The sequence below is a fragment of the Rhamphochromis sp. 'chilingali' genome, assembly GCF_963969265.1.
Source record: "Rhamphochromis sp. 'chilingali' genome assembly, chromosome: 1".
Lineage (NCBI taxonomy): Eukaryota > Metazoa > Chordata > Actinopteri > Cichliformes > Cichlidae > Rhamphochromis > Rhamphochromis sp. 'chilingali'.
Genome location: NC_137929.1, coordinates 34,972,375 through 34,999,836, shown reverse-complemented (window position 1 = coordinate 34,999,836; position 27,462 = coordinate 34,972,375). Strand labels below are relative to the sequence as shown.

The following is a 27,462-nucleotide window of genomic DNA, read 5'->3' as shown; positions in this document are numbered from 1 at the left end:
ATTTTGTTTTGTTTTGGTTTTATTTAAAGTGTCTAAAGTGTTGATGATTAACTGTACATTAAAACGGAGTCAATTGTGCCACCTGGTATCAACTTAAAAATGAAAGTTATTTACATATAAAGTTTGAGGATTTTAATTGTTTGTTTTGGTTTTTGGTTATTGTCACTTGTTTCATTTGTTCATCATTGTTTCATTATATTTATTACCTTACATTTTATGTCATGCGATTTTTACGATGAAAGAGCAACTTTCTGCTTTATGGGAATAACACTAAGTGATTTTCATTCGTGTTTCAGTTTCCTTGATATGAAAATCCTTCATCTTCACGTTTCTTCATCTAGATTGTCCAGTATGGTTTAAACAAGAAATAGAGGTGTAAAAGACGAGACAGACAATTTCTTGCATGAAAGTCTCCATTACATTTTTAATGTAATATTTAAACTGGGTAAAGGAACCACAGAAAGCACACAGACCATTTCAAATGTTAAACAACCTTTAGTAATAACGTGACCATCAGTAACACAAAGTGAAAACATGTCTCACCCATTGCTGTAACACTCCAGACTGTGATTATATGTGACTTAGGCTTGTTTATTGATTGTTTTTTGTATCTTTGAGTCTCAGTTTTTAAAAGGTTAAAAGGTCATCTTTCCAAATAATCCTGGATCCTGGACTCCAAAGTGGACCAAACCAAAACCACTTGGTAAATTTGCTATGATTTTCAGGCAGTGACTTTTTTTTTTTAAATGTAATTATGCAAATAAACAAACTTCCTTGGTAGAAATAACCAACATCGTGTTTTTATATATGTGCGCAACTTGTTGAAATTGAAATTGACTATTTGCGCTTTCCGTAGCAGGTTGTCTGTCATGTCAACATGGCTGCCGTCAGGAGCGGTTTGACTCCGGTCTGCTTAACAAGATGTTTTCTAAGACAGACAGGCAAACCAAGCCGAGGCGGCCATCCTCTCTCAGACATCTGGAGCCACGTAGGTCTTCTTCACAGTTTCATGTTCGGTACTTTGTCTGTGCTTCCGAAGCAAAGATACAAATAGCTTTTTCTCCACGGCTAACTAGCTCGCCGGCTAGCATCATGCCTCCTGTGTGACTTTGACAGTAACAGGCTCTCCAGCAAAGACAAGAAAGACAGGACTCTCTGCTGTTCAGGGTAACTGTAAAACCAGCTGGATTTAAACCAGAAAGCGCGGACAGGTCAGCTAAAAACACTGAAATACGGAATTAGTAGGAGTTTGTTTGATGTTATTGAAAATCCGTAATGCTACATCAGTGTGACTGCACAGTCTACCAGTTTATAAAGAACCATTACAGCTTTTCTCTCCGATGTATAATAATGAGAGTTTTTATGAAAATAGATTAACCTCATTTAAACTATGCCAAAGTTTAATAACCCATGTCCTGCAGGAGTCACCTGCAAACCTCTAGAGGTCAGTATAGGTTTAACTTGAACTACATGTAATGTTTTCCCAAACGTCAATGTATCTATTAAGGATGTATTATAGTAATTGTTAAACAAATGCAAAGATTGACGATCATATTTAAAAAGGATCACATTGCATTAGTTTATGTGGCCAAAGAGTTATATAAGTCACATTGTTTAATTCAAGCAGCACTTTACTGCAGTAAAGTCTTGATGCATGCCCAATCATACAGGTAAGTAAATCCCAAAAGGTTGATTCTGTTTATCTGTACGTAGCGTTTTCAATGCAAGTCACCCTCACAGCCCATTGTTCATTCAGTGCGCTGGTTTTAGTTATTACACAATGTAGAAAAGACGCAGCTGTAAAACATTAACATCTTATATTGTTTTCTGTTACTGAACTGGTTCAGAAGCAGGAGACTTGTAGCTTAGTAAATTATTCTAAGGATTCAATTTGAAATATAATCATTAATTATACAAGCTTTATTTTTTTACTTTCCTGTTGCTTCTTGTCTTTATTTAAAAAAAAAAAAAAAAAAAAAAAAAAAAGGTTATTCTGCAGTTAGTGTATCAGACCGACAGGTCTTTGTCCTCCTTCTGTCCACACAGCGGTTAATCCAGAGGTCACATCTCCACACAGTGTTTGAGTGCCGCAGCCCTGCCACCAGGGCTCTGCTGGGCCGCAGACACCATGACAAGTTCCTCTGGGTGAATGCCGTGGCCATCAGACACAACAGCTCACAGGTGGGTCGCCACACAGGTTATGTAGTCACTACAGTTAGATCTATGCCATTCTTTAACCTTTTTCACACATTAAAGTTAATCTGACTTATACTGTTTTCTTGAGCCTCCTCACTTACTGGTGTAAACTGATAGTAGTCACGGTATTATTTAAATGTTGGTTTAAAAAAAGTGTCTGTGAGTTTTTACTGGAGTGCAGTGGCCAGCCTGAAGACCTGGAAAGGTTTGTGTTTGTCGTGTGTCAAACTAAAGTGTGTCAAATGTTTTAGCCTCTTCATGTAACAGGATTGGGAGTGGCCTGTAGGATTTAAATCCTCTATCACAGCCACAGGTGGACTGTAGAGTGAAATGAGTCGCGTAGGATCCAGTAACACATTACAAGTTGATGTAATCTTAACAACTGGATCCAGTTTATAGAAACACTGAAATTAAACAAATTGAACTCCTGTGAGGTTACACTATTACATTTCTACTTAACTGATGTGTAGAGTTTATCTTGACATTCACAGATCCCGCCTGATGGTGGATCCATTGCAGTTCCAGTAACAGAAACTTTAAACAGTCCTCCAGTCCTGGAGTCTGTCACACAGCCTGTCACTGAGCAGGTGAGTCTGCATCCAAAGTAAATCTTCCACATCCCTCAGCTACGTGATCACTTCAATCATTTGGTGCTTTTGTCATTTTTAATCATTTTAGATCCTAGGTGGGACAGTTTCCAGTGTGTTACCAGCAGCAGAGAGCTCTGTTCTTCCTCTCGTGTCTGCTGACCCTGCTCCTGTTTTAACACAACCGGTCTCTGAGCAGGTCGCTGATGTGGCACCGACTGCAGTGGAGGTCCTGCAGGCCGTTGCTGGAGAGCCTCGTTTAGCAGAGCTTGGACTAGCTGGTCACACACCAGTGGGGCTGGTCCAGAATATGTTAGAGTTCATTCACATGGATCTGGGTTTGCCCTGGTGGGGAGCCATTGTTGTGGGTAAGCATGCTTTAACACTTCTTCTCTGTCAGTATCAGTGCGTCACTTTAGGCCACCCAAACACAGGCTGGGTTTATATTTTCCTCAAGTTTTCTTTAAGAAGCGCCTTGTTTTTGATTTCCTGCGTCTATTCTCATCCTCTGCTTTCCTTCCTCCAGCGACAGTGTTGGCTCGCTTGGCTGTGTTTCCTGTCATAGTGAAGGGCCAGCGAGAGGCGGCGAAGCTGAACAACGTGCTGCCCGAGATGACCAAACTGACCAACAGGATGAATGAGGCCAAGCAGAGCGGAAACAAGTTTGAATGTAAATGTTCTCTCCTCTTTCTTCATGGCCTTATACTCACTCTTTAGACATTCAGCTGATCCTGAGCTGCTGCTGCTGTCTCTGGTTCTGTCACAGTTTCTAAAGCGTACTCTGACCTGAACCTGTTCCAGAAGAAACATGATGTGAATCCTCTTCGTGGCTTCCTGATCCCTTTGGTGCAGGTCAGTTATTCTCAGCTTTCTGTGTTATTGGCATGAATGTTTCAGGCAGACTAATTAAACAAATTTTACACTTCAGCTTAGTACTTGCTTATGTGGAGCTCCCAGCTATTACAGTGTAAGCAAAGGTGGAATTTAGATTTTTAGGTGCATTTATGATTAACAAGAAGTTCTTTTTAGTTCATCTTGACTGTAACACAGAAACACTAAAAATGCAGTTTGTAAGTAAGATTTTGGTGTCTAGCTTTTTGCCATGGCGGGTTTTGTTGAAAGGGTTTTATTTAGACATCACAAACACAGCCATATGTCAAATATATGTCCCTTCCTTCAAAATAAAGGCGTGTGTTTGGTGCAGGGGAGCAGCTTCATGGATTCATCATCATAAAACAGAGAAACTATTCATGGCTGTTAAATTAGTGATGAATGTATGTGTACCTTTGCAGATATGCTAGTTATTATCATTGACTTTGCTTTGTTGCTTCAACGTGTTTGAGATTGTTTTTGCTGGAGCTTTGTTTTTCCCATTTTTCTCTCTGGCCTCACTCATCTGCCCACAACCCTCAGACACCCGTCTTCATCTCCTTCTTCATCGCCCTGAGAAAGATGGCCTATCTGCCCGTGCCCAGCATGCAGACAGGAGGCATGCTGTGGTTTGCAGACCTGACGGCATCAGATCCTTTTTATATTCTGCCTTTGGCCGTCACTGGAACGATGTTTTTCATCCTGGAGGTGAACTCAGATCTCTTATTTCCCAAAAGAAACACGGCAACAAAAAGAGAGTGATGGTAAAAAATTACTGACCCACTTCATCACCATCTTTTTTTCCTCAGCTGGGTGCAGAGTCTGGGATTGACAACCCCAACCTGCGAGCCATGAAGACGGTGTTCAGGATCATGCCTTTAGTCATCTTCCCTCTCACCATCAACTTCCCCACGGTTAGTGACTCTTTCGCTCACATCTGTTATTGTTCTCATAAAAAACATCGCTGAAACATCTTTATTTTTCTTCGTACAAACTTCAGGCAGTCTTTACCTACTGGCTGACCTCAAACTGCTTCTCTCTGTGCCAAGTGGCTCTGCTCAGACACCCCTTAATCAGAAAAAAGTTGAAGATCCCTGAAAGGATCAAGCACCCGGCCTCCGCTCTGCCACAGAGCGACGGATTGATCGAAAGCATGAAAAAGGGTTGGTGTTGTGAGCATAAATCTGTCGATAAACAGAGTAGGACTATAAATCTAGTTGTAGTTTGTAGCACTTTGTTTCCACTCTGATTGTTTTTGTGTTTGTCTGTGTTGGAACTGGTTTGGTCTGCAGGTTGGAAGAACGCTCAGCTGGCCCACCAGCTGGAAGAGCGTGAGCGAAGAATAAAAAATCATCTGGACCTCGCTGCCAAAGGTCAGTCCCAGTCTTCAGCTCATCCACAGAGACCTTTTGGTCTCTGTCAGGGGTTTTTTCCTCCTTGCAGAAAAATGACTCACTTTATTTAGAGGGAGGGAGAAAAAAACTTTATTTGAAATGGTTGCTCATTTATATAAACTCTGACCCAAGTACATTTGTCGTCTTGCCCTCCACCTTACAGACTGACACCAGACACAGTCAATTTATCGGAGTAGAATTCACTCGCTTTTATTTTGAAGGTTTATTCACTGCTGACCCGCTTCCTGATCCTTCCTGTCAGTCAGCTACCCTGTCAGGCGGTCGGCCTGTCTGCTGTAGTCCCTGTTCTGTTATGGAGCAGGTGGAGAACGGATTCATGTGCTGAAAAGCTGCAGGGTTAGAGCTGATTGTTGTGTGTATTTGTTCCTAAGTAGCCCCATTGTAGTTGTGGAAGAACATGTGTTATTATTTAAAAACTGTTTAAAAAAAATTTTTTTAAAAATGGCTTTGACCTTTGATGCACACACAGACAGCCAAGAGCATGTGCCCTTAACCTACCGAACAGTGCGACATATACAATTTATTTCTGTGGGATTTATCCGGGCAGTTATTCAGTGGCTACTTCAGTACTACCTGCTTTATAAGGAATTTACTGCATTTTAAAAGCTTAAAAGAAAGATTTAAGATCCTTAAAAACGACAGGTTTTAATAAAGGATTGGGAAGTATAAAAATTAACTTTTTTTTTTAAACTCTTGTAATCAGTAGTGTTAAATAAATTAGCGTTTAAAGAGATAAATACAGATTCTTGAGTGTGAAACCTGATCAGACTTACTGCTGGATGGTTGTAAATTTAGCAGGAAAGTGATATTTCAAGTAATGTTAATATATATATATATATATATATATATATATATAGATATATATATAGATATAGATATAGATATAGATATAGATATAGATATATAGATATATATATAGATATATATATAATAAATACTAATATGGACATTTTATATTCTAAAAATCAAAGTTTAGCTTGTTGTGAAAAAAAGGCTTTTTAGCAACCGTTTTCTGATTTCTAGATGTTTGGAGCTTATATTTCACAGCAGACATTTCACATGTTTGCACCTCGTCTCATTTCTCTGTGCATCCTCAGTTCCTTTCCTCATCTCCTCTCCTTACATCTTACTTCCTTTCATCAGAGATATGACTGGAGGAGGCGATGAAGAGACATGAAGAAGGCAACAATGTAGTGCTTTATTTAATGTGGGGGGAGTGTCCAGGTGAACTTAAGTGTTCATGACAACTTAAATGTCAGGAGTCACAATGACAGCAGTGCACGGGAACTATTTTTATTCACCACGCACAGGTGAGAAGGACAGAGGTTGATCAGGCAGTTGATCATCATTGTAGCATCCTGTCTCTTGCACACACCAAGATTAAAAACACTCTAAGGACAGGATACACCTGTGTGTCCGTGTTTATGGCTGTTCCTGCAAACCACCTCTATCTTCCAGATATATTTTAGGAATTGAAACATTCCTCATGATGGCTACTGAGATTAATTTCTAGGTCACAGGTAGGGGGAGACGCCACACGTGTTTGTCTTTACACCTCCTAAACACTCGGTGGAGCTGTTTGATTTGTTGCTGTTCTGCTGCCGGACTTTTATCACTTGATGCCACCGTGGTTTATCTAAGAGTTGTCTCATTTCATTTCTCCCTGCAGGTCCACTGAGACAGACTTTTACCCACAATCCTCTAGAGCAGAAACCTCCCATTGCAGCAGCAGCATCAGCTAAAGACAAGTCTGCTGGAAGCAAGACGAGACCATGGAAGGACACTATTGGATAAATCCAACCAGCTGTCAGCGTGGCAGTAATGATGAATTGTGTACATATTTATGGATAGAAGAGTTAGGGGTATGAATATGTGTTCTAATAAAAATGTAAACTGCCTCAACACAACCTTATTGTATGTCTGCTTATTTCAACAAAACAAACGGCTGTCTTCATGTTGTCAACGAGTAATTTTATTATAAATACATGTTTGCAGCTCAACTTTTTCAAGCTGTTTCACACTTGTTTAAAAATAGCCCTTCAGTAGTCTCTGACATTATAAAACTTCATGAATGTTCATCCACCTGAGTGAGCGTGGAGTCAGTCTCATCTGTTCTGTTTCTGTGAGCAAATGATGATAAAAACACGATCAGCAGCGCTCTCGGTTCCAAAGATGCAGCCTGCTGGACCGATTTCAACAACAACCGGCCACCTTCAAGTGAAATCAAAAAAGGTTTTGCATTTAGATCATTTCAAACAAACTACTTGTGTTGACATAATTAAATACAGTCCGAAGTCACGCTTGGCTTCAGGGAAGTGCCGCCTATGAGCAGCATCATTAACACATTCTTTAACATCATCACAGGGTGGTGGCTGACGGGTCTGAGAACTGGATCCCGCTTTAAGCCCAAATGTTTGGTCCACTGCGGTCTCGCAACAGCGGCGGCTGGCAAAGATCCAGGCTGAGCTGAGAGTCTGTTGTTTGTGCGTCACCGGCCGCCAGCAGGGCGTTAAAACGAGCGTCTCTACTCGAGTTTGTCGATGTCCATCTCGGTCAGGACAGAGAAGCACACTTTCTGAATCCCCATGCCACATTTGGCTAAAAGAGACATGAAGGAGGTTAGAATGCAGGATTTAGGTCAAGCATTTACACTTTGATGATCAGAATAATGCAGAAAAACATCTGGATTCTTCCCAATCTTACCGATGAACCTTCGCAGCCACAGCGGTCTTTTGTGAGCCGGGGTGTAGCAGCAGAGGAAGTAGACGGGCACTCCCGACAGGGCGATGCCGATGCCAATCAGGGAGTTGATGGTGTCACTGTACAGAGGCACCACCACCAGGAAGATGGTGAGGATGCAGAAAACAATGGGGTAGAACAAACTGAGCTGTGGAAGGAAAAGAGAGAGAGAGCCGGGTGAGACGATGGGATGAATTACTGCCTCAAAAATTCTTTTCGTCAACGTGATTAAGTGAAACATGCTGGATCTTAAAGCCTTTTCCAGTTTATCGACTGCTGTACTCAATACAGGGTCATCAATTACGAAATGCACATGTTGTTTTTAATAGGACTTAAACCAAGCGATAAAGGTCGTAGACCCATCACGAAAGAGTTTACGTAGGTCATAAATTGAGAGAGAGGAATCATTATAATCAGCCCAACCAATGGAGTCACCCCCTGCTGGCCAGTAGAAAGAATGCAGGTTGAAGAATTAGAACTTTATTAGAATTAGATGCTTTTCTAACCTGAAGGCTGCCTCCTTTTTGTTATACAGCCTGTGAGTACACAGTGACCAGTCTGAGCATGTGTGCAGTTCAAAAATTAAATGTGTTCAGGAGTTATTTTCCTGATTGTTTCACTCCGGCGGTTATTTCCTGAGCTGCAGTAAAGATTTTGCAATAAAAAGTGGAGATTTTATATTTTCACACTGGCTTCACTTTTCTATCTCAGCAGCAGCATCAGTCTACTATTGTCTGTTTACAGGTAACACTGCACATACATCTGAAACATTTCATTTAAATACCTTTAAAGGCCTCTTTCTGTCCGGCTGCTTCCATCGCAGATATAGTTGGCCCAGGATGGACAAACCAACGAAGAACCAGTAGCTGAAGCTGTAGTAGTTGATCAGCCTGAAGACATCTTCTACACACAGGTATATGAGAGCCATGACGCCCTGCAGGAAAGTACGGGAATCATGGTGAGTAAGGGTGAGGGCCAAAAAAGCATGGCACTAAATTGAAACAATTAGACAACAAAGAAAAAAACAACTGACGTTAAAGAGCAGGGCGGGGACGGGAGTGTAGCGGTTGACGTGGATCATGCACAAGAAGTCGGGCAGGTGGCCTTCTCTGGAGCCCACGAAGAACAGCCTTTCGAGACACAAAATAAAGCGATGATGAGGATTGGTTTATTTTGACTGGTTTTAATGACCTCGCAAAGTAGCCTAAAGAACGATAGAGATACCTGGAGGCAGCAAGGATGGAGGCATTGAGTCCTCCAAAGCAGGACAGAGCCACAGCCAGAGGAATGGTCCAGTTCATCACACCAAACACCTGATCTGCAAATGTCTGCAGAGGGAAAACTCTTCAACAAAAGCTACACCTCGTACATGTCAAGCCTACATCATTCAGTGTGGATTGGAGGAACTTACCACAGCCACAGCATCACTGTCTAAGATTGCAGGAATTGGGAGGATAGTGTAGTAGGCCACGTTGGTGAGAATATAGATCACAGTCACGATGGGCATGGAAATAGCGATGGCCAGAGGCAGGTTTCTGTAGTTTAGAGAGAGAAACAGCAGAGGGCAGCAAAAGAGATCAGAGAGATTCTTATAGAGAGAAAAGATCCAGAGTTTTGTCTGAAGTCTCTGAGTCAAGAGGATATTAAGTGATGAGGAGCGGGTGTTTGTCACTTATTCTGTCTGTGAACTCTGAGAAAGGCTTTTGATCTAATCACATGTGTGGCCTTGCGTTTGGCTGTGTGAATCAAAGAATAAGCCTGAAACACACACATGAGAATACTTCAGAGCCTCTCCTCCCATTTTCCCTCCCTTTGCTTTTCACCTCTGTGTTTTGTTTTGTACTCAGACGAGAGGAGGCCGTAGAAGTCCAAGCTACCGCTACTTTTTGTCATGCACTGATCATTTCAGTTTTATAGCCTTAACTCTGAACTTTATCCAGATGCTTCAGGAAAAGTAGACTGCTCATAGACTGTTTGTTGTATGTTTAAAGACGTAATTGTGACTATAATAGCTGCAAATGTAAAATTAAGTGTAAGCTAGTCTGCTATTCTGGCCATTTGGCTCTAAAGGGAGGACACAGTTTATAAAATAAAGATGTTAATTTTTGGATAAGACTTAAACTAGCCATTAAAAGCATTAACTCATGAGTTAAATATTTATAATAAGGTAACAGAGCAGGGAAGCCAAAAGTGTAGTTTTCTCTTCTTTGCAAAAACACATGAGTCGCCCCCTGCTGGTCATTAACGGCTATATCTTTGGGACAAAGTGACACAAACCACTTTGGGGTTCTGTCAAAAAGGCCATTGGGTGTAAAGAGAAAAACCTGTCACATTTGAACCTGTTTGTTAATGTCTCAAGTCTAAAAAGCCCATTACCATCACTGAAAATGTTTTCTATCATCCGTGAGTCAAAAATTCATGTTATATAAAATTTTCAGCTTATTCAGAAATTTGAGTCCAAAGTCCAACTTTTGAGATAATAACTTGAAATTTTGACTTATGCATGACAAAAAAAAAATTTTCATTGGCAGAAATGAGCTTCCATACTCCGGTGTCTAGGAATGGAATTATACATTTGAAACCAAAGTAATTTAATTCCCATATGATGGGATGATTTAATGCTCATAGTGGCAAATGGTTCATGTGACATCATGCGTATTAACTCACCTCTCTGGGTTCTTGATCTCCTCTGTGACAAAGTTGAGGGTGTCCCATCCAGAGTAGGAGAACAGAGCCGAATACAGAGCCAGAGCGATGGCTCCTGGATCTCGAGATGAGCCATCAAATAGCCCCTCGAAGTTCTGGGTGTGACCTAGAAGGAAGTGACAGCATGGCACTGTGTGAGCGTCATGTAGTTAACCTAATTAAACTCCTACCCTCCACATAACAATCTTATCTGATTGTTCTTTAACAGTTTTATATTAGTTATAACAGCAGATAATTTTTTTATGGATTTAGTGAAGGAGGACATGCAGAGTGTTGATGTGACAGAGACAGGGTAAAAGACGAAAGAAGAAGAAGAAAAAGAAAAACGAGAAAAAGAAAAAATGTGTGTGAGTTGCTGATGTGTTTGAGCACCTTGTCCGATCTTCACCAGGCCGGTGATGATGACGGCGATGAGAGCAATAACTTTGGCGTAGGTGAAGAAGTCCTGGACTCGGGTTCCCCACTTGACATAAGCGCAGTTGACAAAGGTCAGCAAACCTGAAGGCGAGGGAGCGAAACACATGAACACACACGTATCATTCAAACACAGACTCGCACAGCAACAGACATTTGCTCTTTAAACTGTGTGTGTTTGTGTGTTTGTGTCTGTGCCAGCGTGTTTCCATGTGAGAGAGCGGCTGATTTAAGGAAGCACTGCTGCTGACTCAAGCAGACCGGATAGTTGTTTGTCAGACAAGGAAACAGCTGAGTGCAGCACATAACACACACATACTGAAATACACACATGTACGGTCATGGAAGTGAGACCAAGTTTAAAAGCTTGAAAGAAGAAATAATTAAACAAGCACCGATCTGTTCTGATGAGCTTGTATGTTTCGGCCTGAGGTTGGAGATTTGTCACGATTGGCACTTATTGACCTACAGCCTCTGGTCCTGATAAGTAAAGTGGTCCCTGCTGCATTCTTCCTTATTGCCCTCCTTCACCTTGATCAGCATTAATGGTGTTGGAAAACATGTTTTTCTGCTCCTCTCTGTCACTTATCTCTCTCACGCACGCTCTCTGACTCTGGCACCTTATCAGTAAGGGACCGCCTAGTTCACGGGACATCGTAAAAATTACTATCTCCATTGATAGCGTGTAATACTCAGTTTTGCGAAAGCGAATCTTTTTATTAATGAATGTAAATTAATTGCTGTAGTTCAGACCAAAACAGGAATGCATCATCTTCCACCACACTGACAGCTAGAGGGTAATAACAGGATGCCTGTTCAAACACAGCAGAGCACAATGCCTCAGATGGAGGCGATCAAGGATGAGTGATGGAGGAGGAGGCTGTGCCACCCAGAGGTGGAGGTTTGAGATCAGGTGTGAGAGACAGGCAGGCCAGTGATACAGAGATGCTGAAGACTGCGTAGCTGTTAGCAGACGATGACCTTGAGTACGGGTTGGGCGGACTTTACACCTGAGTTCACGTGCTTCTGATAACCGCCCCTCACAAACAAAACGTTTGAACAGTACGTGGATGTGGACTGAGCTGAATGTATCTGAAATGACCATATTAAAGATGTCTCCTCTCACTTTGACATCACAGAGACAAGAATAGATAAAAACTGCACACACAATGACCTAATTACTCAAAATTTGGACGTTTTATAGAAGCATGGCCCGCGCATATTAATAAAGTTATACAGTTACACGACATCTGAGATAATCAGTCAAAATTCTTCCACTGCAAAACACTTTGACCCAACCAGACTTTTAAATACTCAGTCCAACTCAAATCATTCGATAGTAAATTATTACACAGGATGTAAACTTTCACTTATTATAATCTGAATGTTTTTATCTGTCATGTTAAGGTACTGAAATCACAACTGTCTATCTTATTCTGCTAATCAGTTCAAGGTCACGATGGCTCCTACCTCGGCTGCCGTGGAGTACGCCCTGAAACGGGGAACCGCTCACACTCACATCTGTACATGTGGTCTGTTAGTTTAATTAAACTAATCTTTGGGTTACGGGAGGAAGCATGCTGTACCCCACACAGGTACATGCAAACTCCACACAGAAAGGCCCCGGGTGGCCGGTGGATTCAAACCCAGGACCTCATTCACCCCCATCCCAGTTCTCTGTCTACACATGACCTCATTGCACTACAAGCTGTTTGTTCTTGTGTTTTATCATAATTTTTATAAAACAGAACTTACATGTTGTCTTGTCAGAGCAGTTTCGGCACTGCCATGTCTAAAACCTTTCTTTTCTAGTCTTGAGTGAAATAGGGTGAAGGTGAATATGAAACAGAGGGACTTCATTACAGCAGCTGCACTTACATTTACTGCACTGCCTTCACTTAAAAGGAAGTGGTGCTGTTTAAGCGCTTCACTCATGTGCTGGCTGAGCTATCAGAGGAGAGGCTTGTCAGGTCAGAGTGCCCCTGCAGGGAGGACTTTACCTCATAGCTACCAGCCTCTCTGTCGTCCTCTGCTTACTGGTGCGTGGCACAAAAGTGTGTGTGTGTGTGTGTGCACGCATTCAAGCGTGTGTGTGTGTGTGTGTTGCGCGCCCACCTTTTAGGTGGGTCAATGGATTTAAAGGAGGACATATATTTGTTATCAGGGCTTATCTGGAAGATATTAACAAGTTCTCTCTGCACCTTTGACTCAGTGTGCAGTTGCGTAGTCTTTATCTCGTGGTAGATTTGATCTTTCTACATTTACAGGAAGAAAAAGGAAAAGCTGTGATTCATGTCCTTGTGTGATGAGCCCATACCAGGTTTTCCAAAGCCACTGCTCTGAGATTGAGTAAAAAGTGGCTTTTCCTCCCACTTAATCTACCAAATGGATGATTTTAGGGTGGATCGGTTCCTCTTTAATCAGATGTTAGTGAGTGTTTCTGCTGTAGACCTGCTGACTCTAACCGACTGCCACCATTTTTCACTTCTCTAGTCTCTGCAGCTCACGTGATCTGTCATAGATGTGAAACCACGGCTGTAACACAGATTATTAGGCATTATTGACACTGGATATCACTCACGCACTCACGCACTGACTCATCTTCAGTCTCCAGATGTGTACTTACATATGCAAGCAGCAGCCAGCAGCCTGTTGGCCAGGTACGGGGCTATGCAGGTGGGGAAGATGGGCTGCACCATGTAGTTGGAGAACGTGATGGCAATAACGGCCTGGCTGGTGGGCTCGATGATCAGCAGCGAAGTCCACAAGCGGATGAAGGCCATGAAACCCCCGAAGGCCTCCAGGATGTAGGCGTAGGAGGCCCCGGACTTGGTGATGGTGGTCCCCAGTTCGGCGTAGCACAGGGCGCCGAACACGGAGAAGATCCCGCCGATGGTCCACACCACCAGGGAAAGACCATAAGAAGCGCTGTGGATGAGGACGCCCTTGGGCGAGACGAAGATCCCCGAGCCGATCATGTTCCCCACGATCAAGCATACTCCGTTCACGAGGGAGATCTCCTTCTTGAGCTTCATGGACTCCTGCGAGTCATCTGACTTCTCTGACGGGGGGCCGCCGTTGGACGGCTCTTCTGTCGGGATGAGGCTGTGAGAAGCCATTGTTCGAGTTTGGTGGTTTTAATTTATTTTAAAAAGGAAAACAGTCACAAAATAAGAGGGTTTGTTTGGCCTTGCTGTGTGATGAAGATTGGAAAATTCCTCCTCGAGCTATCTTCGTTTATCTCCCGCCATCTGTGAAGGCAACACGCAGGGGTCATATCAGCGATGTTGTCACAACTCAGACACACAGCAAATACTCGCGTTGTCCCGATCCGATCACACAAAAACACACTCGCATGCCAGAGGCACTAATGTCAGAACAAACATGCAGAAAAGACAACGCACAACGAGTGTGGACACGGTTGGATTCGAGAGCGGGATTTTGGGATTGGAGGGCCATTAGGCCGCACACCAAATGGCCTTTTAAGGTTGAGTGTATTTACAGAGAGACGGGGAGGGGAGCAAACACGTTGCGTGCCTCAGACACCGGCTTCTCGCTGGTAACCACAAGCAGAGAAAGAATCACTGACTAAGACTCACACTTAGACTCCCAGATCCACCTACGCCGGCATATGCAGAGTTTCAGTGTCAGCACAGCGGCCACAGGTCACATGTTTTCCAAAGTTCATTATCGTCAGCATGTGTGCAATTTGATGATGATGCAGACACGTTAGGCAGCAGGTTCAATAATCTGGCTTTACACAATCTCTTTACATATCATGAACTGCTAGTGTTGTTTTGAATGACAGTGTTTTCACTACATTAATGCCAATTTAAAGTGTAGTTATTTACAGTATTTACACTTTGATCATTCAGGCTTCTGGCTCTTTCATAAAGTCAGCGCATATAAATAAGTATACGTCAGGTGTAGAGGTACACGGAGAAGCATAAATGCAAGATATCGATCCAAAGATCGTAAACTGGATACAGCTCGTAAGTAATAAGGAACTCAGATACAGGAGAGACTCAAGCATGGAAAGCCTGATATGAACACACACAGACACAGACTCACAGAAGCATGAAGCTTTTGTGAGGAGAATGTAAGAGAGGCTGTGAAGTTCAGATACCTCGTGGCAACAGCAGCAGTAGGAGCAGCAGCACGTGTCTTGATGAAGGAGTCACTGCAAAGAAGGAGGACAGCAGATTGGACGTGAAGCATGCCGGAGAAGCTCAGAGGCGAAGCTCTTGCAGACAGAAAGTGCAAAGTTCAAAAGCTGCTGATAAGTAGGCTTCTTTTTGAGCTACTTAAGGTCACATCCTGGATACAGGAAGTCCTGTTGTTTACGCAACGGGACACAAGTAACAGTTCAGATTAATGAAGCAGCGATAATAAAAAGTATCATTATGTTTTCAAGGCAGCTGTGGAAACATCTGAAATACATCAGAGGGTTTCTAATTAGTTATTTCTTCATGTAAAAGATCTCAGATTACTCACTCGTAAAAGCAGCCAGGCATGATAAAACAACTCTCCTGAATTAACACTTCTACTTAAATCATTATGAAACACAAGCAGCAGTTTGGGGGGGGGGGGCGGACACTCACCCTCTCCAGAGGCTCCTCAGCTCCTCTCTGCTCCTCTTGGGGTCCTCTAAATCACTGCAGCACAGTCTGATCGCAAATACTGTATTATTTCAAAATCCACTCTCTGTTCTGTTATTTCATTGTCCTGCCTCCCTGTCACAGTCGTAAATAAACCACTTCATGCGCCTTCCTCTTCTCTCTCTGCTGTGCTGCTGCTCGGTTTCCTCTTGTTCTGCTTTGCTCCGACCTTCCTCGGCTGATGCGTTTGAGGTGTTGTGCACTTCTGGTTCCCAACGACGCTTTTAATCGACCAAGGAAACGAGTTCAAGGCGAGAGTGGGAGGGCTTTAGTTCACCTCAGCATTGTTTTCCTACGGGTGTGTGATTCAATTATCTCGCCCATCACACAGGTGTTATCTGCAGCTTACCTGCTCTTCTCTGATCAGTGTGACAGTGGAAATAAAAGGAGGACTGAGGGTTTTTCCACGATTACTATTATGCAAATGCATCTGGAGACAATTTGATGATATAATGCTGTTAGAAATGTTCACTTTAAGGCTCATCCGAACAATGGTCGTAATTATCCACTCATGTAAGACTAGCCTGCGTTTTCTCCTTCATTTTAAGTACATCCCATTACAGTGTTGTTTATAACACAGGCAATATTGTAATAAAACAGTTATACTGGTTTATAAAACTGAGGGAAATAGCGTAACTTAGCTGATGCGTGTCTGTGTGAGGCTTAAATGCACATTTAATTAAGAGTCGCGTCAGTGTTGCTGATAGCAACAAGTAATTCATACGTTTCTGTGTTTCTGCTGTTTGATGGATGACCAAACACAAGCTATTGCGCCCTCTTGTGGATATGAAATAAACTGAATGGTGATAAATTATCAGTTTCTAGTGATCTCGGTTTGATTCTGACTGAAATGAAGATGATTTAAAAGAGAAAGATCCGAGAGAAAAAACATCAAGCGCACGTGAACCTTCAATAATGCAGATATTATGGAAAAGTAGAAAAACCAGTAGGTCATTTTTATCTTTCTTTCTTTGTTGTTTGCTTTGTTTGCTTACTCTTGATTCTCCCCAAAGTGTGCGTTGGGTCCGCCTGGTGGGCTGTGAAGGTACTACAGGTAGGCTGCTACAGGTCAGTTACAAGAAATAAAGTCTCTAAAGTAAAAGGGTTTGCAGTGAACATAAAAACAAATGTATAAAGTAAAAACAACATAAATTTTGTGTTTTTATTTTCATAATGCATTTTTGTTTTTTCCATTTTGTCTTTTGTCTGACCCGTTTTCTGATCTCTGTTATGTCTAATTAACAGGCAAACACTTAACCTGGAGATGTAAGAGCCAGGTCCCTGCAGACAAACCGTTAATTAAGAATCAGCCTCAACAATCAAATCACCAGATGCTCAAAATGAACTCACAGAAGATCCAAATACTTCATCTTTGTTCCTGTGTGTCGGTCACAGTTATGATGTAAAACTGTGCGGCTCTGTTTGTGAGGAAATGTCTGATGTGGCCATCGGCGAATACTTACAGAGCGTAACGAGAACATTTTGAGCGAAAAAGAGACAAAACAAACAAAACTCCTGCCCCACTAATACAACCTGGGGAACAAAAAAATGATTTAAAAAGTTAAAAATACGTGACTCATGTTGCACATTTTTACAGCTATTATTGTCCCGATTCAAAAATCAAATCACTAATTAATCATAAGCCTTTTTTTAAGGATTTATTCGAGGATGTTTCGCTTGAATGGCAGCTTTAATTAATCAGATCAAATTAATTACTGGCGACTGTGAAGTAATCAGTTTCTTTGTCTTTTAAAACGATGCTAATTCCTCATTGCTCCAAGGCTAAACAGGTTTAAACGCTGACCTTTGACCCCTTGAGAAACTTTTGTCCTTTTTCCCTGGAGATGATTGATGCCCACAGAGGGTTGATTAAAGCTCACTGATGAGTGTGATGAGGCGTGATTAAAGCCTGTAAACACATCCAGCATCACACCTGTTGGATTTTATATTCACTTCTATCTAAATGGCTTCTTTTCTGTCTCTCGCTCCCGCTCTCTCTCTTTTTGTCTTTTTTTTTTTTTTGATTGAGACACATCCGCTGTCACTCATGAACGCATGTGGACAAACTTCTCACACATGGCTCCTTTCTCCCCCTTTGTCCCGCTCCCTGCCCTGGGCATTCTTTTCATTGGTTACCAGTTGTCATGGTTTCAGGGAGCCCCTGCAGGCTAAAAAAAAAAAAAAAAAAAAAACTAGAGGGATTAAAGGCGGCCATTTTGGGGACAGCTGGACCAGGTTGGTCCCTGTTGCCCCCTGTCCCGCTCCCAGTCACTGTGCGAGGGGGGACGAGGGCCGGCATTGTGTGAGGATTAGAGCTTCCTGTGTGTCAGCTCATTACACGGGGGAGTGTAGGGGTGACGGGTGGAGCAAAAAGAGTGAGGGAGCGAAATGAAAGAGAAAATTTAAAAGAAAAAAGGAGTGAGTATGAAAGAGAGTATGACACAGAGAAGGGGAGCGAAAGGCAGGAGAGGGGGGGGGGTATAGGGAGGGAGGTGGCAGCCTCTACAGCTGCACCCTCAATCACACTCATACAGGCTCCGATTATCCTTTTCACACACACTCACACACACATGAACAGCGCAGGGGAACTGAAACATATTAAAAGACACCGAGAGCAAAAAAAGAAAAAGAAAAGAAAAAGCAGAATCTGGAGACAGCTAGCCCAGAGTCTCAGACAAAGGACCCCACCTTCCTCCTCCTCCTCCTCCAATCCAGACACACAGAGAAACTGGAACAAACAAGAGAAAACTGACCAACAGTGTGCACACAGAATAAGAGTCATGCAAGCAGAATACTTAAACAGATAGATGACTTCACAGAGACACGGGATTAAACCCAACCCAGACAAAAAAATGCCCCCCCCCCCCCCCCCCAACACACACACACACACACACACACACACAAAACGAAACCCACCAGACGAGCAACAAACAGGTCTCCTCTTCACATTGCCTTTTGTTTTATTTATCTTTTATACATCTCATGGGAACATATTTTTGTCTTTGCTACAAAAAAAAAGAAAAAAGGGTTTACAAAGGGGGGAGCAAAGCATACAAAAAGCTAAACTGAGCTAAAGCAGGAATGCAGTGAGTGCAGACAGTTGGTGCAGGAGCAGGACACCCTCAAGTGCTCTGAGAGAGAAGGGAGGATGAAGGAGGAGGCGGGAGGGCGGTTATAACGGACGGGGCTCATACTTGTTGCGGGTTTCACAATGCAGATAACAGCAACCATCAATACAACAACGCAAACAGGGCCCTGTGAGGGCCGGGGTAGCTTACAGTTTTAAGTACGGGACTCACACAGTCACCGGCAGCATTACGACCAAACAGCATCACGGATTCAATCATTTCAGCAGGTTTTTCGGCAGCACAAGGCAAAGTGCAGCTCACAGTGTAGCTCGGCACATGCATTCAGCAGCATCACATTAAAAAAAAAAAGGAACAAAGTAGGAAACAGTAAGAAGTCTTAAAATGTAACCGCAGCTGTATTTACAAACTCTGGCCATTCCTAATCTGGCCTGTTTTGGTATTGACTTCATTTTGTAAAATTCTGGACACTCTTCTTTTTAAAAAAAAACAAACAAAAAAACCACAAAAATCAGCTATCATAGAGTCTGTGCTGAACAAGCACCACGATAACAAAAAAAGAACAAGTAATTCAGCTCATGGTAATGCTGTGAAGTGTGTAAATAAGGCCTCACTGTGGTCTCCAAAATAGAAAAATACATAGCTAAAACACTACATTCACAAAATCACTGGAATCATACTACAGTATAAACTACAGCAGACCTATCTGCCTAACAAAAAGGTAAATATGAATTTGAATTATTATTACGCTAGGAAACAAATCTCGTTCTATTAAGTAAAAGAAAAATACATTCCCTTGTCAGGACCCTTAAAAACTGACATTCAACAGCACTAACTTTCTACGCGGTGGTGTCCATAGCCTCGTCTGCCGCGTCACAGCCGACGCTGTTCGGCAGAGGATCTGTGCTGTCGCCTTTCTCGGGGGATTTAAGCAATCCCTGCTTTTCATCCTGCTGTGCGGCGTTTTTACGATCCTCCGCAAAGTCATTGTCATTGGTTTGAGCCTTGGAGGGGGTACTGGTCAGCACGCCGGGGTGGGTCTTCATATGACCCTGTTGACAGGACACAATGATATTTATTTACAGATACAAAATCTCAAATTAAAAACTTTTACATCACACTATCTATTATCTCTTCTCTCACCTTAAGTCCGCTCCGGCTAGCGTAAGCCTTTCCACAGTGGGAGCAGCTGTAGGGTTTCTCTGGGCGATGAGGCTGTGTGTGTGGTGTTGGTGCTGGTGTTGGTGCTGATGCTGCTGGGACTGAGGGCTCAGCATCCGCAGAAGGCTTTTCTGGAGTGTCCTTCTCCAGCTCTGTGTCCAACCCAGACAAAGACTCTCTGAGTGTTTCACTTTTCCCTTTACTGTGGGCAGCATCTCGTTCCTGTGACTCATGTGGTGCACTGCCACAGGCCTCATCTGCTTCTGGGATAGCTGTGGGGCTGACGGGAGGGGGGAGTGAAGGTACGGGATTTGCAGTGGGGTTACTATCAGGAGTTATTGTGGGTTTATCTGTCGAGGACTCTTCATCATGATTAACGCCTCTGTGTGGCAGATCATTTTCTGCACCAGGCTTTGAAATGCAGAGAGAAAGGGGGACGTCGTCACCCTCTGAATCTCCATTTGCCAAAGCTGGGGGTGCTTTGAAAGGGCTGCCCAGGTCAGTGTGGGTCTCCTCCTCAGAGGACATGGAGCCATTCACCAGGCTACTGTCAGCTGGGATGCTGTCCTCTGGCCCTGCTGAAGTGAGGTTATGGGTCAGAGGTGGGCTAACACTGGACGTGGAGCGCTCTGATTCCTCTGTCTTCACAGATGTGGTGTCATTAGCTGCAGATTGCTTAAAAGTGGACCCTGAGCTTAGAGCATCAATTTGAGACTTGGTGCCTGTTGTTAAGGCCAAAGGAAGGAGCTGTGTTTTAGATTGGGAGCTAATGGAGTCATTGTCACCATCATCAAAGACGCCACTGTCCATTTCTGCAGCATCTTCGGGGGGAACATCTTCATCGGGCGGAATCTGTCCTCCGAGGTGCAAGCGGATGTGGTGCTGAAGAACCAGGGCATTGGTGAACTTGCGTGGGCACAGCGGGCAGGAGTTCAGGGCACGGCTATTGGGTGGCCTCGCACGGTGAGTGGCCAGGTGGGCCCTAAGGCTGCCCTTTGTTGAGAAGGAACGACCACAAAGCTTACAAGGGAACGGGCGCTCTCCCAAATGTGTGGCCTGGTGCAAGCGAAGAGCTCTGGGGCAGCTAAGAACACGCAAACACACACCACACTGATTAGCAGCCTGGACGGCGGGGAGAGATGGGGTAGTTCTAGTAGCGCCCGAACCCTGGCTTGTCTCTGATCCTGCAGCATTAGCACTAGGACTCAGTCCAAGAGCCGCCAACATTTCCCTGCGGTAGGCACTGGAGGTGGTGGTCAGGTCGTGGCCATGGGTGTCTCCGTTGGCTTCAGTAGTGGTGTGTGAGGAGGTGGAGGGCGAAGAGGCAGAAGAAGAGGAGGAGACACCTGGGTGAGGCTGCTTTTCAAGCTTCTGTACCAGCCGCTGCAACTTGGATGTATCAGAGGTAGAGGTAGTGGGAGAGGATGAGGAGGGGGAGGAGGCAGATGGTTTGGGGAAAGGTGGGAAAGGGAAAGGTAGCTGATGAGGCGAAGTGAGGTGGGAGGTGGATGGGTGTCCCGGTGGTCGGAGAAGCGCGAGGTGGTGAGGGGAGGTACCTCCAGGGAAGAGAATCTTAGGCAGGTGAGCCAGCTGGGAGTACGGCGAGGCTGAATGGAGGCTCGAGTGAGGAGGAGTGTTTTCGTCAAAGCGCTGCTGCTTTGCTCCTTTAAACTGGCTGCCCACAGAGGACGAAGATGACGAAGAGGAAGACGGGAGCACACTGCTGGATGCGCTTGCAGCGGCTGCCGCTGAAGCTCTGTTCAGCTGTAGCAGCGAATGAGCTGTGGACAGCAGAGCCATGTCCACAGAGGGGGGCAGAGGTAGGGAGGAAGGCGAGGCCCGAGCCGAGCCACTGGACAGGAATCCTAAAGCCATGCTCTCTGTGATGCCGGGAACGCTTCCTTTCACCGCGTTAAATGTTTCATCATCATCAGCTCGCCGTTTGCGCCTCCTCTGGATGCTCCCTGTGGCCGATCCGCCCTGCGTTTGCTCTGACAGCGCTGGAGGCAGCAGGGAGAGCGACAGCTCTGGGTTCTGCTCTCTGTGTCGCAGGAAATGAGCTTTAAGGTTCCCCCTGGTTGTAAAACGGCTCAGGCAGACTGGACACTGGTAGGGCCTTTCCCCTGTGTGGGACCTCAGGTGGATCTGCAGGGACGAGTCGCTGCTCAGCACCTTCCCACAAAAGCGGCAGATGTGCTGAGGGCGTCCTGATGAGGAGGCAGAGGTAAGAGAGGAGCTGGACTGGAGGTCCTGGGGATGGCTGGTGGGAGGAAGTGAAGGAGTTGGGAAGCTGACGCCATTACTGTGAGCGAATGAAGAGGTGTTAGACGATTTTTCATGGAGGTAGCGCGGTGGCAGGCCCAGCGACAGGGACAAGGGGTGTAGGGAGGCAACAGAGGAGCTAATAGTGGATGAAAGAGATGAGGAAGAAGAAGATAATAATGAGGACGAGGTAGAGGAAGATGCAGCTCTGCTGCTGTTGTTGTGTGAAGCGCCTGACTTGGAGACAGCCGGTTGGGGGAAGAGAGCTGATGGAAGGCCAGTCAAAAGTGACGAGGCTGTGGTGACTGGAGTGGCAGTGGAAGGATGCGTTGGGGATGAAGATGCTGCTCCGTTAGGTTTCAGGTTGCTTTCCGTTCCGCTGGCTTGTGCATTGTTGTCCTGGCCAAAGACAGCTCCTCCAAGCCTCAGAACGTGCCTGCAGATCTCTTCTGTTATCTGCATCTGGTGGATTTGGCGCTGTTGTAAAACCCTCAGCTCCTCTAAGAGCACCGCCAGTGTGGGAGGGACCTGGCTCTGTCCCTGCTCCCCTGGTGAGCTGGTGGCCTGCTGTTGACCTGGACTTGAGCTTTCACGGTGAGGTGGAACACATTGAGAAGAGGAGGAGGAAGAGGAGGTGGAGGTAGTGGTGGTGGCTGAACTTCCAGTCTGCGGGGAGGTCATGGTGGAGTGAGAGTTCCCTTGGCTGTGGGAACCAGAGGTCTGACCCAGGGGGGGAGGTGAGTGAGTTTGGGAAGACAGCGACGGGTGAGGGAAGTCCGGGGAGAGGGAGGAGTGGGTGTTGGGAAGAGATGTTGTGAAGGGGGCGATGTGGCTGGGCCAGTGGGGAGGAGGTGAGCTCTCGCTGGGTAAGGAGGGCGCGTGGAGCCCTCCAGGGGATGGGCGAGGGGCCAGAGGCGGCTGGCAGTCTTGAAGAGATGTGGGGGATGAGGAGGAGGAGGATCCTGATGAGGTCACTTCTGAGCCGAGAGATGTGGATGGTGACTTTAAGCCCAGATGGTCATCTGAGGATTTAGAAGAAAAAGAAGAATGATGAGGGGTTTTTTTTTTTAAACCTGCATGTTTATTTGACAAAGCTCTGATATCAACCCAAATATACAGCTTTGTGAATTTATCTGAACTCTGTTTTTTCCTTTGCCTCCATTATTGTTTATGAATTTAGTTTTAAAAAATTCTGTGTGCATACCAAAAGATACAGTTACAACATCAAAAGAAATTCCTGCTGGAAAGTGGCCTTGAACATGCAAATAAACAAGAAACTCAACCGTCCACGAGTCTTTGTGATATCTTGTCTCAATCTGTGCTCTCCAGAGTAAAACTCCTCAAACATCTTGTGCACACACATACAAAAAAAAAAGCTCACAGACCACCTTGCTGCTATAGCAACACATTTTAGAGGACAATGGGCATCACCAAGACAACCCATAGCCCCTCTTAACCCACTCCCTACAGCGGTTACGTCTTTCATCTCCCTATTCACCCTCCCCCGCCTTACGTCACAGTGGAGGTCAGGGGTCAGGCCAAGCTAAGGGTTCTGGGCACTGTCCACACACTCTGATTGGTCAACTAATCTGACCTCTGGCACTCAGGGGTCAAATTCTTTCAGAAATCTTGAGCACGGAGTGAGAAAGAGTAAAAAAGAAAAAGAAATGAGGGGGAGGGTAACAACAATGGAGAGACAAACTAACTACTCCCTCCTGGAGAGACAGTGATGGAATGAAAGACTGTACCTCAAGCGAAACTCCTTCCCTGCAAACCTGCAAGCAGATAAGCCTCAAACTAAAACTTCCACTATTAATTGTGAGAGTTTGCCCCAGGGGAGCTGGTGCATGCATCAGAAGCTATATCCCACTAATAATGTGACAAAAACCTCCATATTCTCTGAAATGTTTTCAATCCCCCCGCCTGTGTTAGGAGTATACAGTCAATAGGGCTAAAGGGTGAGAAAGAAGGAGCAAAGAAAGGGGAGGGGGGCTGTATTAAGAAAGGTGGAAAAATGAGGGGGAGAGGGGCACATAAGGAAGAAAAGCATGGATGAAGAGCAAAAGAAGATCAGAACAGAAAGGGTGGAAGATTAATCTTTACCCCCCAAAAAAACCACTGCCCCCCGCCCCCACCCTATTGCACCTTATTGTGAAGAAGTAAGAGAGTGCTCCATACTAATCAAAGCCCTCCAGCAGTCAGCGCTGAGCAGCCTGTTGGTCTCCAAGAGGATGAACAGCACACGAAAATGGCCACAGATGTATGTTAGTTAATCCTACCCACAAGAGCAAGTTTATTGGCCCCGTCCAAAGTGCCCCAGGTCTCATTTATAAGTGGGATCTATTGCACTAAACTAGTAAGCAGAATTGTGAGGTGAGACTTTTTTTCAGTCAGTTAAATCAGGTGCATTTGTCGGAATGCAAATGCAAACATGAACTTGCAAAAGTTCGAGAAAAGAAATCAAAGAAAACCCGCTCATGACTTAAATGCTAACTTTTGCGTTGGTAAATGAATTTAAAGATTTAAGTTCTTATAGTGAATTTCACAAGCAGCCAGTAGCCTGTGAGCAATGTTGTTTATAACAATCTTATGCCGCTTTGATTTAACAAAAAGAAAGAAAGAAACACAAAAATCCAAAAATAAAAAGCGCACGAACACTCGTAAACATGTTTTCTCACCGTGCGACTGCAGCCTCGGGCCCCCTGGATCCGCGTTAACGAGATGCTGGGGTCTCTTCTGTTTCCGGCGTGACATGATTCACGGCGAGTCAGACGGAGAGGGGGGCATCCGTCGGTTCAATGGCAGTTTTTTTTTCTTGCGCACTTGGACGAGCTTCCGAGAGCATCCAAATTTAAGAAGCTGCAAGTCCTTGGCTTTAAAAAAGAAAAAAGAAGAAGAAGAAGAAGAAGAAGAAGAAGAAGAAGAAGAAAGGGGGAGTTTTGAAAGAGCGGGTCTTTCATGGAACAAAGTTCCAAAAAGAAAAAGTGATGTTTGGAAATCCGCCGGGCTGCACCGTGTCACATGAAGCTTGCCGTGTGTGTGGCTGTTTTCTAAAGTCTCTTCTACCCCCCCAAAAAACTTGTCCAATTTGCGCCCCTCCTCTCCCACTGCTGCCCCACTGCATGCACATACAGGGAGCGCACACACAGTCACACATACACACTATATACACACACGCACACAGAACCACTCCTTGTTCTATGATATTTGCATTTGAATGGCGTGCAACACACAGCCTCCCCGGTTCTCCTTTTCTCTCTATCTCGCCCCCCCCAGCTTTATTTTTCTTAACACTCTCACGCTGCAGCCATAAACTTTCAATAAAAAACCAACAATGGCGTCAAAGCCCGTTGGATGTCTAAAAAACAAATTAAAACGGGCGTAAGATGTAGCCTTTTTGTTCGAGATAAATGTTTCAATCATTATAGCAAGAGAGTGAGTGCGAGAGAGAGAGAGAGAGAGAGACGATGATGGCTCTGATTAAGATGCAGTAACACGCGTAAAACTAATCCAACAGGTAACTTAGCAATCAGGTGCCATGCCTCGATCATCCTGTGCGCTCTGCACCTATACTTTGATCCTAGTCATAATAATGAAGTCAAGCTGGCAGGTGGTTTCCGTCAGCGTGAGTCAAAAATCTGCCTTCCCAGCATTGAGCTGAGAAGGCGAGATGTAGCCTTTGATTTCCTCGGGGCCAATTATCAACAACAGTGCAGCGAGCGGCTAATGTTTGCAAGTGGGGCCACACATCCATTCCACATGCATGCATGTAATTCGTGTGTGTTATCACCGAGCGCATAATACCCACCCCCAGCACCACCACCACCCAAAAAAAGCATCTTACACTGGAGCTCTATTTAAAAGGCAGAGAATAGATGGGAATCTTTGACAATGGCGTGCTGGACACAGTTGAGTGAGCATCTCCCCTCTCTCACTATGAACCCCCGGACCCGCTGCTGCACAACACAATGCCCCTCTTTCACCCCCTGCCTTTACTCCTGTACCACGTGGAGAAATGGATAAAAGCAGGAGAGGGGGAGAAAAAAAGTGGTGGCGGAGGAGGAAGGGGGCCATATTTAAGTAGGTGTCTCACATAAAGCATATAGACTGGCCGCTCAGAGGCTGTGTAGGGAAAATGGGCAGTATTTGATTTTGAGGAAATGCCTGCCATTCAGAGTTTAACAGTTTAAGCTCACAATGATGGACTTTAGTCAAGCTTTTTCACGTCACTTTGAAATACGGCACTATTTCGAAAAGAAAGAAAAAGAAAGAAAGAAAGAAAAGTTAGGACACTATAACATGTAAAACCATTATTATTATTATTATTATTATTATTATTATTATTATTATTATTATTATTATGCTGAAACAAGCATGGTCCTTCCTGAAATCCAGGATAGCAACAGATGGCACATAATATATCATCTCTGGCATTAATGGTTCCCTCACTGATATCCAGATCACATTCTCATTATCATTGTTGTTGTTGTTTTATTTATGTCCCTTTTGTAAGGAAGCCTGGAAGCATAAATACTTGTGCCAGCAAAAGCAGCTACAAAAAAAAAAACATGAATTCAAAAAGACAACATATACGTTTTTGCCAATATATGTGCTATGTGGCTTCATAACGTTAGACAGTGAAGTACAGTAACTGAAATATTATATTTATTTCCATTACTGCTTTATTACATAGAGACACCTGCAAGACGGTATAATACATAATATGTATTATGTGTGTGGAATCTTATGCCTGACAGGTGTGCTCACCTGTCTCAGAAAGAAGAGTTTTTCTACAGTTTTTTGTACAGTTTTACAGAGAATGGCAGGAATGAGGTAGGAATTCTTTGAAGTGTTCTTTACGGCAGGCGGATTGAGCAAGTCTGAGAGAGAATGAGTTTTGCTAGCTCACTACTGTGGAGTGGAGTGGGTGAGATGGGTTTGCCACTATGGAGAGCAGTTTATTCAGTGACCACCTGTTGCCAACGATGGTTCCTGCCTTCTGAATCAGTTTGTATATCCTGCTGCCATCTCTGGGACTGATGCTGCCTTCCAAGCACACAACAGCAAAGTAGATGGCACTTCCAACATTCTTGCTGCACACAATTTGAATCCGGAAAGTAGAGTGGGGTCATCCTCTTCTTCTGCAAATTCAGAATTGAACTTACTGTAGCTTAGTGTGGTAGCTACCAGTGGTCATGTAGGCCTAATTTTTATTTATTTTGTTGTTTATTTTTCCACACCACAGTTTGTAGGACTTCACTGGATTTATGTTATAATAATAATAATAATAATAATAATAATAATAATAATAATAATAATAATAATAATAATAATAATAATAATAACACAAATCTTGCTTGAGATTTAC

At 44.1% G+C, this 27,462-nt stretch overlaps 3 protein-coding genes across 4 annotated transcripts; 1 reads left to right on the top strand and 2 right to left on the bottom strand.

Annotated features, from left to right (window-relative positions):
* Window positions 1–864: 864 nt before the first annotated feature.
* On the top strand, window positions 865–6,975 carry oxa1l (OXA1L mitochondrial inner membrane protein). The gene is made up of 11 exons (XM_080885136.1): window positions 865–988; window positions 2,047–2,181; window positions 2,688–2,783; window positions 2,875–3,151; window positions 3,310–3,453; window positions 3,550–3,635; window positions 4,197–4,361; window positions 4,463–4,567; window positions 4,654–4,816; window positions 4,946–5,026; window positions 6,738–6,975. The coding sequence occupies exons 1-11, from the start codon at window positions 878–880 to the stop codon at window positions 6,860–6,862; spliced, it is 1,488 nt and encodes a 495-aa protein (XP_080741262.1). The 5' UTR covers window positions 865–877; the 3' UTR covers window positions 6,863–6,975.
* slc7a7 (solute carrier family 7 member 7) lies at window positions 6,822–18,441 on the bottom strand. 2 transcript variants are annotated; one of them, XM_080884936.1, is made up of 11 exons: window positions 15,529–18,441; window positions 15,054–15,107; window positions 13,554–14,178; window positions 10,886–11,011; window positions 10,475–10,619; window positions 9,219–9,342; window positions 9,032–9,135; window positions 8,841–8,937; window positions 8,592–8,741; window positions 7,772–7,955; window positions 6,822–7,666 (listed from the first exon to the last, which is right to left on the bottom strand). In XM_080884936.1, exons 3-11 carry the CDS (start codon window positions 14,044–14,046, stop codon window positions 7,593–7,595), a joined length of 1,497 nt encoding a protein of 498 aa, XP_080741062.1. In that variant the 5' UTR covers window positions 14,047–14,178; window positions 15,054–15,107; window positions 15,529–18,441; the 3' UTR covers window positions 6,822–7,592. The 2 variants fall into 2 exon arrangements, with proteins under 2 accessions (XP_080741062.1, XP_080741063.1); XM_080884937.1 differs by lacking the exon at window positions 15,054–15,107.
* An 86-nt stretch (window positions 18,442–18,527) lies between these two features.
* LOC308398280 (uncharacterized protein) lies at window positions 18,528–25,236 on the bottom strand. Its single transcript, XM_080884824.1, has 3 exons — window positions 24,773–25,236; window positions 19,815–23,116; window positions 18,528–19,723 (listed from the first exon to the last, which is right to left on the bottom strand). Exons 1-3 carry the CDS (start codon window positions 24,846–24,848, stop codon window positions 19,511–19,513), a joined length of 3,591 nt encoding a protein of 1,196 aa, XP_080740950.1. The 5' UTR covers window positions 24,849–25,236; the 3' UTR covers window positions 18,528–19,510.
* Window positions 25,237–27,462: the final 2,226 nt, after the last annotated feature.